The sequence below is a fragment of the Dysidea avara genome, chromosome 8, assembly GCF_963678975.1.
Source record: "Dysidea avara chromosome 8, odDysAvar1.4, whole genome shotgun sequence".
Lineage (NCBI taxonomy): Eukaryota > Metazoa > Porifera > Demospongiae > Dictyoceratida > Dysideidae > Dysidea > Dysidea avara.
The window spans coordinates 15,234,901-15,247,896 of record NC_089279.1 but is presented as its reverse complement, the minus strand read 5'-3'; the positions used below and the strand labels follow the sequence as shown (position 1 = coordinate 15,247,896).

Genomic DNA, 12,996 nt, shown 5'->3' with positions numbered 1-12,996 from the left:
AGAGTTTAGCTGCAAACAAATCACCCAGTAGAAAGTTCCGCTATGAACAGATAACACTGTAGAGAGTTCAGTTAGAAACAAGTCATCCTGTAGATAGATCAGCTAGAAGAAGTCACTTTGTAGAGAGTTCAGCTACAAAGAAACAACCATGTAAGAGAGTTCAGATGCAAACAAATCACCTGTAGAGAGTTCAGCTAGGAACAAGTCACCCTGTACAGAGATCAGCTAGAAACAAGTCACCCTATAGAAAGTTCAGCTAGAATAAGTTACATTGTAGAGAGTTCAGCTACAAAGAAACTACCATGTAGAGAGTTCAGCTGCAAACAAATTGCCCTGTAGAGAATTCAGCTACAAACAAATCACCCTGTAGAAAGATCAGCTAGACGAAGTTACCTTGTAGAGAGTTCAGCTACAAACAAATCACCCTGTAGAGAGTTCAGCTAGAAACAAGTCACTCTGTAGAGAGATCAGCTAGAAGAAGTTTCATTGTAGAGAGTTCAGCTACAAAGAAACTACCATGTAGAGAGTTCAGCTACAAACAAGTCATCCTGTAGAGAGTTCAGCTAGAAGAAGTTACATTGTAGAGAGTTCAGCTACAAAGAAACTACCATGTAGAGAGTTCAGCAGCAAACAAATTGCCCTGTAGAGAATTCAGCTACAGACAAATCACCTTGTAGAAAGATCAACTAGAAGAAGTTACCTTGTAGAGAGTTCAGTTACAAACAAATCACCCTGTAGAGAGTTCAGCTAGAAACAAGTCACCCTGTAGAGAGATCAGCTAGAAAAAAGTCACCCTGTAGAGAGATCAGCTAGAAACAAGTCACCCTGTAGAGAGTTCAGTTAGAAGAAGTTACCTTGTAGAGAGTTCAGCTACAAACAAATCACCCTGTAGAAAGATCAGCTAGAAGAAGTTACCTTGTAGAGAGTTCAGCTACAAACAAGTCACCCTGTAGAGAGTTCAGCTAGAAGAAGTTACATTGTAGAGAGTTCAGCTACAAAGAAACTACCATGTAGAGAGTTCAGCTGCAAACAAATTGCCCTGTAGAGAGTTCAGCTACAGACAAATCACCTTGTAGAAAGATCAGCTAGAAGAAGTTACCTTGTAGAGAGTTCAGCTACAAACAAACCACCCTGTAGAGAGTTCAGCTAGAAACAAGTCACCCTGTAGAGAGTTCAGCTAGAAGAATTACATTGTAGAGAGTTCAGCTACAAAGAAACTACCATGTAGAGAGTTCAGCTGCAAACAAATTTCCCTGTAGAGACAAACAAATCACCCTGTAGAAAGATCAGCTAGAAGATGTTACCTTGTAGAGAGTTCAGCTAGAAACAAGTTACCCTGTATAGAGTTCAGCTAGAAGAAGTTACATTGTAGAGAGTTCAGCTACAAAGAAACTACAATGTAGAGAGTTCAGCTGTAAACAAATTGCCTTGTAGAGACAAACAAATCACCCTGTAGAAAGATCAGCTAGAAGAAGTTACCTTGTAGAGAGTTCAGCTACAAACAAATCACCCTGTAGAGAGTTCAGCTAGAAACAAGTCACCCTGTATAGAGTTCAGCTAGAAACAAGTCACCCTGTAGAGAGTTCAGCTAGAAGAAGTCAGATTGTAGAGAGTTCAGCTACAAAGAAACTACCATGTAGAGAGTTCAGCTGCAAACAAATTGCCCTGTAGAGAATTCAGCTACAAACAAATCACCCTGTAGAAAGATCAGCTAGAAGAAGTTACCTTGTAGAGAGTTCAGCTAGAAACAAATCACACTGTAGAGAGTTCAGCTAGAAACAAGCCACCCGTAGAGAGTTCATCTAGAAGAAGTTACATTGTAGAGAGTTCAGCAGTTTAGCTGCAAACAAATTGCCCTGTAGAGAATTCAGCTACAAACAAATCACCCTGTAGAAAGATCAGCTAGAAGAAATTACCTTGTAGAGAGTTCAGCTACAAACAAATCACCCTGTAGAAAGTTCAGCTACAAACAAGTCATCCGGTAGAGAGATCAGCTAGAAGGATCACCTTGCAGAGAGGTCAGCTACAAAGAAATCACCCTGCTTCATCTTTTTTTCTTCCTGTAGTAAAGAAAAAATGACAGGTTAAAAAGCCCTAAAGCCAGCCATAGGCCGGCTTTGGGGTATACAAATACAAAAAGAAGTGAAATCTGATCCAAAACAGCCAAGCTGTAAAAAACAGAGTGCGGCCCTGAGAAAGGCTATGGTGAAAAAAGATGTGAAATCCAAGGTGGCGGCCAAGAAATGGCTGTGATGGTAGGTTAATGGTAAAAATTTTAATAACAACAATTCAGGTGAATTTGGTGCCACTTGGTCTTGGCACAAAATTCACTTGAATTGTCGTTATTAAAATCTTTACCATTAACCTACCATCACAGCCATTTCTTGGCCGCCACCTTGGATTTCACATCTTTTTTCACCATAGCCTTTCTCAGGGCCGCACTCTGTTTTTTACAGCTTGGCTGTTTTGGATTAGATATCTATATCAGCAGGTATAGACAGCTTCTCTTGTTCTACTACATTTTGCTATTCCCTTGTTTCACAACTTTTTTCCGATTTACGCGTTTATTTACTGTTTAATAACATAATTAACCTGCACATACTGCATCAAGTGAAAGAATAGTGCCAGGCCTGCATACCATAAAATACTAAATAATATCCTAATAGAACAGTAGCACATAGCTAACTTGAGAAGTGTGTACACTGGATGGCAACTATCGGTATCGATAAATGTATCAGTGAAATTTACTTCTAGAGGTATTGGTATTAGATTGGTACTGTAGGTATTTTTGTATCAGTGGGAATACTGGTTAAGTGTTTAACCCTTAAACCCACAAAGAACTTTTGTGTTTACACAATGTGGGCATGCATAGCAATGATAGGTGGGGTAACTTATTCTTATAGTCTACAGCGGTTTACTTGTTATGAAGTGATGAACAGCAACAAGTCGCTTCTCCTTGTTTCAAAATAAATCTTGACATGTCTTTTATTTTGATTGTGGACTTACTCACGTGAGTCATATATGGCCTGATAGAACATTTAATGGCAAAATGTTGTGTCAAGTTGATAGGAGCAACCGCGATCCAGATATGGAACATTTTATAAAGGTGTGTAAAAGGGTTTGCGTGTTTCCTTGACGAAAAATTGTTTACGTTTTGGCCACACTGTTTAGCATTAGGGAGTATCATTTTATTCCTTCATAACTGTGTAGCCATAGAATGGATGCTTTGAAAGTTACAGCACTTTGTGCAAAGCACACACGTTGGACCAGTTTTCTGGCCTATGCGGGTTTAAGGGTTAAGTAAAGAAGGGTTTACTATACATTGTACACTTGTTCTAGCTCATTAGCATGTGAATCCCTTGCTTGCATGTTGAACAATGGTGTGAACAATGGCTGACTGAAGTTTAATGATCTGGGTTGACCCGAGGTGAAAGTAACCTGGGACAGTGTAAATTGGTGTTATGTTCTATGTTATACTTACATAGATTGCAAAAAAGAAAGAGTCTTCAGATAAAGCTATCAAAAATCTTTTCTCAGAGGATGCTTTTGAGAAAGATTTCCCTTTTTATCTGCTGTTGGGATATCGTTTTCTTATGTAAGTATAATTTAAGCTTATAACATTTGTACATATGGTATGTTAAGAAAATAATGCATGATAATAGTTAACATAAATATTCTGTTCTTTAAACTTGGCAGTAGTGTAATATGTTATTTAGTGTGTTTAAGCAACATACGTACATAATACAAGTGGGTTAACTACTGTTAACCATATAATTGGGTGATACAGTGTACTTACGTAATAATTAAAATACTTTGTCTTAGGAGCCAAACTGACTAAATGTATTGACATCCTGCATTATTCCTGTTTCAGTATTGTGGGCATTCCTATTATAGATGACTTCTTACATATGCATATGTATGTATCTTTAGGTACAATGATTCATATGGTGGACCAGGTAACGAAACAGTGAGCAACTATTTGATTCAATGTATAACTAAACTTGAAACAATGGATACAGAATCTATTGCAAATGTACTTTATCCATTTATGCAAAGGTATGTTAAAGCAAAGAATTACAGATTACTTATGTAGACCTTTCATAGGGGAGACTTTTTAGTGCAATTTAATCATGTGCAAAAGAGTGAGGAGTCAGTATTTGAACTTTTATACTATATGGCTAAAATTATGTTGGCAAAGTCCAACAAATTGTGGGGGAAAAAGGAGAAAGCATCTTTTAATGGTATACGTCGTAGGATTTTATGGAGTAAGTTGATGTATTCACTGTTTTGGCTGTGATTCTAACGTATACAAAAATTATTTACATATGTAATTTTGAATGTAGAAGTACAATGAACAAGTTGTAATCTAATATTGTGATATATGCTACATGTAATAGTTGTAACACAGGAATGACAGCTTTGCCTGATATGTATTCCTGACTGAGGGCATACACATCAGGCAAAAATTCAAATTCCCTATGTTACAACTAATATGCAACACTTCTGATCCTGGTTAATAGTCTGCACTGGGCAATCAGTCACCTAAGTCAATACAAGTGCATCCACTGGATATACATGCAGAAAGATTCAACTATGGGTCAGCGGCTGGTACGTTCTGACTATGTTTAAGGGTGCTCTGTACAGTCCGCTTATATGGCTTCCCATGAAATTTAATTTGTTCTATAACTTACAAATGGTTTTATCAAATATTCTGTACTTTTTACTGGATATAAGCTAACACTAGTACACAGTTTAGTCCAAACCCAACTGCTAAATTTGCTTTAGAACATGAGTTACAGTTTTTCCCTTTATACTAGAACTAGCCCTACAGTTTACACACAAGAACCTTGATACTTTTATGATACACTATGCCAAATAGCACAAACCATTGTGCATTTTTATTTTTGTCTTTTAGCTTCTCATTCATCACATATTTATCTTTCAGGTTGACACTCCCAGAAATCCTTTTCTTTACTTCCATGTTATTCGTCATCTGAACTTGCTATTTAAAAATGGCTTATATGGCAAAATTACTAAAGTAGCTTGTGTGAAAATTTCATGTCCATTGGATTAAAAATGATGGAGTAGTTCTAATTTAAGTGAGAGGGTGTAGAATAGCAAGATGCGTACGCTTGTTGCTATGGGATACCTAATTTATGGGTACTAAAATGTGTCAACATGTCACAGACTAATTAAGTGACCATAATATTTCTTTTAGTGCAAAACAGACTATGTCTTGGGAAGCCTTGTATGAACTGTACAGAGCACCCTTAAGGCTATGATGAATGGCTAAATCCTGAAAATGTCAGGGAGCATTTTGGTTATGCAAGTTTAATGTTTTAATCAGTGCTGTTGAATCATTTACGTATGGCATAATTACTAAAGACCTAGGTGCACCATTTTATGCCACAACAACAAACTCACCAGGGGGATGTGCTTTTTGGGGTTCTGACAAGTGTAGGCCCTCTGCGCCTTATGTTTTCTTTTATCTTCAATCAGGCTGCTTGTCTTCTTCATCCAATGAAACCATATCGAGGCTTTAATTTTCCATATCAACGCTTTCTTTCAGCACCATATTTAGATGCCACAGAATTATTTCAGAGCTAGATTTCATAGTACGCTTGCTAGATATGTGCAACGTCATGATTGGGATCCGGTTCACAATAGGTTTGCGACCATGCCCACCAAATAAAGATCTAAGTGGACTGATAGTGAAAAAGTACGGAGACCCCATCTCTTAACAATCTACTATTTACTTAACAATAAACAAGATTACCTCATTCCTTATTGGTCTAGCTAGCTGCACACCCCTTGGCTCACTCGAGATATACTCTAATACAACAGTCACTCTAATGCAACTGGCAGAAAAGTTACAAGTTTCGTTGTTCTGATAGACATAGCTATTTTTATAAGAAAAAGAAGCAAGCACAATATAAAATCAGTATATTACATTATTGCTCTAAAGGAGACAGGTGTCCCTCAGCAACAGCAAGGTGGACAACTGGAGGCATACAGGAACGCTTGGATCTAGAACGCGATCCCCTGATACACATTACTGAAAAGCGCAGCAAGGAGAACCCCAAACTACAGCAAAGCCTGCCCATAACCTCAGAATATGGGGAACTCCACTTCTCACTGAGCAAAATGGACAAGATGTTTATAAGTGATGGTATCTGCCTTTCCCATATCTACAGATGTGGAAAATACAAGTGGACTAATCCAAGTTACATTGTAGTTAGCTGCGCCACAACAAAAAACTAAACAAACTAGTATTTTTTTTTTTTAAATGTTAATTTAAAAATGAAGTAGGGATCTATGCAATAAAAAGTAGTGAAACAAGAGATGAATGTTGGTATTACAGCATAGCTAAGTGGGAAAGTTACTACTTTGGCACATTAGCTGTTATTATTTTGTTCAATGCCAAAGTGCTGTAACACCATCATTCATCTCTGGTTTCACTACTTTTTATTGCATAGATTCCTACTTCATTATAAATTAATTTTTTTTTAAATACTATGGAGTTATCATACAGTATGGTAGTACTGTATATTAGGGATCATGGAGATTTGGGTTTTTCTGGCCAAAAAAATCACCCAAAAACCAGTTTCACAATACCATCCTGGCACTCTGGCAGTATTGGTTATGTATAATCAAGCCCAAAAGTGCCTTCAGTACGATCCTAAAGTCTTCCAATCAATTGTTATATAAATTATTCAATGGAATTTTCTACTGCCTGGCTCACTGCCTGGCTGGCTGGCTACCTGCCAGTCTGTGCAGGCAGGTAGGCAAGCGTAACTTGATAATGGTTAAGGTTATGGGCTTGACTTTTTCACTGTTTGACATCACTTCGTTTTGAGACGTACCTTTTGGCATGCCGCAGTACTTACATGCATGCATCAGGGATTTACCTTTGCCCTCCTTAGTGTCCCATTTATTTTTGTTAACAGGTGTCAGTTCGCGGTAGCATGATGCATGGCTTCCTTACAGTATATTTGTAAACAGGGAATTGTCCGTATTTTCCATGGTGACTGAATTGATTGCAGAGGAAATTCTAACACTGTTCTTTGTTTGTAACACTGTGTAACGGGTTGAACATAGCTGAAAGCGAAGTGTAATGGCCACTGCACTTTCGAGGCAGTGATTGATAGTTGGGGCATACGCAAATTGGCGTATTTTTATGACAACTGGATTGATTTCAGAGGCACTTCTTTTACTGTTTTTCATTTGTAGTGTTGTGTAACAGGCTAAACATATCTGAAAGCAAAATGTAATAGCCATTGCACTTTTGAAGCAGTATTCAAAGCTGGGGTGCGTGTTCAGATGAAAACATTAATTCTGGCACCATCATTGTTTTTTGATGCAGTATGCATGGGTTCACCAGTCATAATAATGTTCCGAAAAAGTTAACAAACAAGTTTAAGGAAAAATAGGAATTTTAAGTTCGATTAGGGATCATAGAAAAAAGTATGGAAACAAGGAAGGTCGCCTACACCTGCAGATATACTAGTGAACATTTAATCCCTAATTCAGTCTTGGTCTTGGGTATAGACTGAATTAAGGATTATATGTTCACTAGTATATCTGCAGGTGTGGGCGACCTCCCTTATTTCTCTACTTTTTCTATGATCCCTAATCGAACTTAAAATTCCTAATTTTTCCTTAAACTTGTCACACAAATGCCAACCATGTGTAACAAATGCATGATCGAAATTAAAAAGTTAATAGAATAACTTGAAAATATGTATATAGGCAGATAAATTGACCTTTCAGTGGCTTACAGATTAAAAACCTCTGAGTTATACTGTGAAAACCAACTAGGTGCAACAAGTGCGTGATTGAGATACTGCAAGAGTGCGATCACCCCATTAGAGTATTCAGCCACGTAATAGGTCACCATGTAGAAGGTTCAACTACGTTACAAGTCACCTTATAGAGAGTTCAGCTATGTTGCAAGTCATCGTTGAAACTGGGTCAAGTAATTCAGATCAACCAGGTCACATTTTGTCTGGGTTATCTGGGTCTGACCTGCTTTTAAAATTATCCAAGTCTGACCAGGGTTGGGTCACATGTGAAGTAAATTAATTAGTTGGACAATGTGAAAGTGTATAAATGCGTAATAGTCACATCTTGGTGGAACTCAGCTTCTGTTGTGAGTCATGCCCACTTATTGGGCAGCTGTCTATAGCCATACATGCAGCCACGCCCATTTATTGGTGAAATTACAGTCTGTAGGCATGCATGAATATATGCTCATAGCTGCCTTCAGGTTTATGTGGAGCCTCCCCCTTTTGTACAAGATATGTTGTAAGTCTTGCGGCAGGCTTGCTTCTTTTGTGAGCCACACCCACTTTTATATTGGGAATGTGTAATACAATGGGTTAGCTATGTGTGAAGCCACACCCACTTGCAGAAAATGTCTCTCAATGTATCTTGAACTTACATGGAACCATGCCCACTGTCTAACATTGTTAATTACAGTTAATATACAGTTCGCTCCCTTAATTCATCCCATCCGGAGAATTCTGTATCCCTGGCATTCAAGCTGCTGTACTAGGCACCCCTTCACTTGAGGCATACGAGAGTGATACACCTAAATAACTATACAATGCCAAACTCCACTTTTAGTCCTGTGTTTGGCATGTCCAAAGCTGGGCTACCCCCACCCAGGGGCCTCCTCCCACCCAGTAGTCTCCTAGCTGAATTCCTAGGCCTCCTTAACTAGCCCCCAGCATTTTTTCTGGTGGCTAACCTCACGCCCCTTTACTATCCTACTTTGGGGGAACATCCTTCTGTGGAGTATGTCCAATCCAACACTCCCAAGAAGCCAGCCCAAGACTAAGTCCCCCCAAGGTCATAGCTTTTGGCCTTTTGGCTTCTCACTAGGTTCCCAGCTCCCCCACTACCTATACAGATAGCCATGAAACCTATTTAAGTAGCCATAAAGCCTACTTAGCCCTTCCCCTTATCCCTGGAGAGAACTCTCCTGCCTACCATGTTGACCCAATTACAATGCCTTACACTTCACACAGTAAAAGAATAAGAACATACGTGCCACTGCAACACTGATAAACTGGAGGTAGTTATCTCAGTTCACTTCTGTTAGCTTTTCTGTCACTACTGTGAGTTGTTCCCATGGGGTAAGCATATAGAGTTGATAAGCGACACTCTCCCAGTGGCCCATAGTCTTGATTAGTGAATCCTGGATGCCTAGAGCAGTTGCCGTAGTGGCTGCCCTAATCTGGGAGCTGTGGCCTGAGTACTTGCTGCAGCCGATTCCCACATTCTGCAGCACCTCTTGGAGACTTGAGACTAGCCTTGGCTGAGTCAAAGGCCGACCTTCAGTGAACTGGAACAAAGGCCCAGGTCGTGGCCCTTTTTTGCCATGTAACTCAGGATGGCAGCCACTGGACATGGTGGCCCATTGGTATGACCAACTATTACGTCCACCTGGTCCTAAAGGGGTCAGTCTTAGACTGCTTTATCCTCACTCTGATGAAGAATGGTTGAGATGTGCTGTCTACTGAAATATCTGGGAAGGACAGATGCTGTAATGGGTCAAAGCTGCTGTTGTTCTTTATTACTGCCTCTCTAGCCTGCAGGAAACCAAAGAAGCACAGGCACATACATGCCCATACCACCAAGTGATCCCAGGTACAGTTCTCTTCCCACTCCCAATATATCTTTCTCAGGATCACTGGAGTAATGGGTAGTCTAGTCTTTCCTAGGACACCAGCCTGATCATTTATTATACCTCTCACCACCAGCTCTAGGTGTGGCATAGTTACAATCTTTGGATCCCCTAGACCCTGTGAGATCTGTAGGTGCCTCACTGCTGACAGACAAGACTTAGTTGTCTGATATCTGAGACCCTCCATTTTTAGGAATGCCACAAACTGGCACAGACCCTGCTCATTAGCTGGTAGTGTGGTGCCCCTGCCCGCAAACAGAAATCCAAATATCACCTCTTCCTTGCCATGTATGCCCTCTGAGTGGAGGGGGCTAGGCCTGCCTGGTACAGGCTACAAACAACTCTGTCCAGCTTCTCGATGTCCAGTCTAGTTGCTCCTCCACCAACAGCCTGAGAGCTTGCTCTGGAATTAGGGAAGGGGTGCATGCTGCCCCTGGTGAGACCTGCAAGAAAAGCAGCAAGTTATTATGGGACAAAACATCAGCTGCCACAGTTGATGTTCCCGGGAGATGTACAGCCTCCACTGACATGTGGTGGTGTTCTGTTATATAGAACAGGCAACAGACCATGTACATCCTAACCGGGTCTTTACTATATCCATTGTTAAGCACCTCAACTACAAAGCTGTTATCGCAATATCACAGGACTCTAGATCCTGCCAGCTCCTTCCCCCACCCATCAAGTGAGGCCAGAAGTATTGGGAGGAGCTCCTTTGGTGCGATGTGCCAGCTGTTTGCTCAAGAGCTCCATTGCCATTAAAACCACTGGTCCTTATAGATTGCTGCACACACCCAGCCACCTGATGCATCTGAGTATATTTTTGCTACTCCACCCTCTATGTTTGGAAGCAGGCCAATCCCATTCCATTGTTCAGAAACTTGTGCCACCAGAGGAGGTCTGAAATTATCTGACGGCTGAACTGTACAGTAGTGGACAAAAAAATGTTCCTGTTCCACCGGCGTTTAACGTTTTGTACAACACCTCCTGTTGGCATAGCATTTCCGTTTTGGCTGGAATTTTGCAAGCGTTTCCGTTTTGACTAATGTTTGGCAAGCACATTATAATTGCTAGCTAGTTCACATCTCTGTGCATTCCTACTGTATGTGTGATTAACTAACAGAGTCTTCGAGAGCACCTTCTGAATCAGTGGGACTAACATGCCAGAAAAGGCTTCTAGCTATACAGAAGACAAGGCTACCGAAGGCGTGATGTCAAGCTGGACTGAAATCCAACTGGCACGCATACAGTGTACAAGCATAACTTAATACATTTTGTATAGCATACTTTTAACTTCCCAGAGTGTCTATGTTAGCGATTTGTGCCGAACGAGTTGGCACTGTCAGGCACTGCTTAAGTTTGTACCAAGTACTACTTACTAGACTATCCAAAAAGTTGTACGAGATACAGAATGTGTGAAGCTAACCTGGAAAAGCTCAGAAATGAGCTGCTCGGTCTGAGTCCTGATTTGGGCAGCTGAATGGGGGTTTAAACGGTAAGTAGACTACTACAATTTACTGAAATCAGCGGATAACCATAGTTTCAAGAGATTTTGTCTCTGGGTTTTGTGAAGTGTGTACCGAGGTATGTACTGATATGAGCTGAGCTATGTACAAGGAACTATTCTGAGATGCTAGACTTACAATAGGTGATACATACAAATAATATTATTCTACATAATATAAAAGCTTTTATCTCTGCTTTTATTGTCTTCATCAATGTTAGTAGCTAGCCAGTTGGCTCTGGCGCTGCTCTGCTGCTGGCAAAGTAAGTTGTGGTTATCTAGCTGGATAAAAACAAATGGACACACATGGGTAAGAATCAAGTATACTGTGCAGGCTGCACCATGCCCCTGTAATAAGGTATAGGCTATAGCTAGCTAAGTAATAACAATAATTATAATAATCTTTGCTACTGCCTAAAGCAACATTGTACTGCTGTAGTGTAACAAAAGGATATACTTTTTTTTCTAGTGTTGTGCTTCATTTTTGCTTGGCATTCTTTAAGCATTTTTGTTTTTGCTTGGCATTCTTTAAGCGTTTTTGTCTTTGCTTGGCATTCTTTAAGCGTTTTTGTTTTTGCTTGGCATTCTATATGTGTTTTCCAAGTGTTGTGTTTGCATTCTTAAAGTGTTGCATTTTGTGAAACGCTACGCAAACGGAAACACAACGGAAACTTTTTTGTCCGCTACTGTACATGGTGGTTCCTCTTCTTCGCCTTGACCATCTTTCTCCTAACAAAGTGTCAACCTGGCTTCACCACTTTTGTGGCATGCTGGAGCAACCTGACCAGCGACTCCAGGTCTTTCTTACATTCCAACTCCTTCTGCAGCCATTCCTGCACTGTTTCCTTCGCCCTTAGCAGTTTGTCTGCTGGTAACTGTAGCTTCATGCTCATAGTGTCAATCTCAATCCCTAGAAATTTGAGACATGTGATTGGGCGTTCACTTTTGTGTGGTGTCAATGAATCCCCAAGCTGTTTGCAGGTATGGGATAGACAAGTCATGTTGGCTTGGTTCTCCCCTGTAGATGGGGCCCCCACTGTGATAAAATCATCCAGATAGTGTCAGGGGACACTCTCACTCCTTGGGCTTTCGCAACCCACTCCAGGGAATCGGCTAATGCTGTAAAAATGATAGGTGCCAACCGCAGGCCAAAAGGAAGGCAAGTGTCCATGTACACTGCCCTGCCACTGCATGCCCAGGAGCCAGTGGTCCTCTGGATGAACTGGAATTATCCGGTATGCACTCTGCACATCCATCTTCTCCAGCAGAGTTCCCACCCCCATTTGGGGTACCACCTTAGCTACATCATCAACTGACATGTATGACAGTGAGCTGTCCACTACGCTGATTCTGTCATTCACACTCCCCCCTGTTGGACAAGACAGGTCCACTATCAGCTGCCACTTTCATGGTGTATGATTCTTTGGGATGACCCCGAAGGGGCTAGTGTGAACTTGCCTCAGGATCAATGGGCTCACTGCCCAGGGACAATTCCTTCTGCAAGTAGCTTTCTATTACTACCGGGTTATCCAGTGCTGATGACATGTTCCCATGTGAGCAGCACCAGACCTTGTTGGTGCCATAGTTGAAACCAATCCGGAAGCCACAAGAAATTCCATCCAGGACTAGCTGGACAAGGTCCCTGTCTGTACGACCTGAGAGGGCTGTTCTCACTCCTCCACATAGAGAGGGATCTGTATTCTTGCCAATCCTCTGGGAACTGTTGCCGGATCCCTGCACTTGCTCAGGCTCAACAGGCAAGGAGCCAGGAAAGATCCAGATGGGCTTGGTAAAGCTGCATGAAGAG

At 40.9% G+C, this 12,996-nt stretch overlaps 1 protein-coding gene across 1 annotated transcript in view; it reads left to right on the top strand.

The window, feature by feature from the left end:
- LOC136264791 (uncharacterized) overlaps positions 1–12,996 on the top strand; it is a 238,027-nt gene that overhangs the window by 187,298 nt on the left and 37,733 nt on the right. The window contains exons 9-11 of the mRNA XM_066059560.1: positions 3,486–3,595; positions 3,931–4,056; positions 4,105–4,265. Of these exons, the coding sequence (XP_065915632.1) occupies positions 3,486–3,595; positions 3,931–4,056; positions 4,105–4,265 (397 nt within the window). The remainder of the gene's footprint in view (positions 1–3,485; positions 3,596–3,930; positions 4,057–4,104; positions 4,266–12,996) is intronic.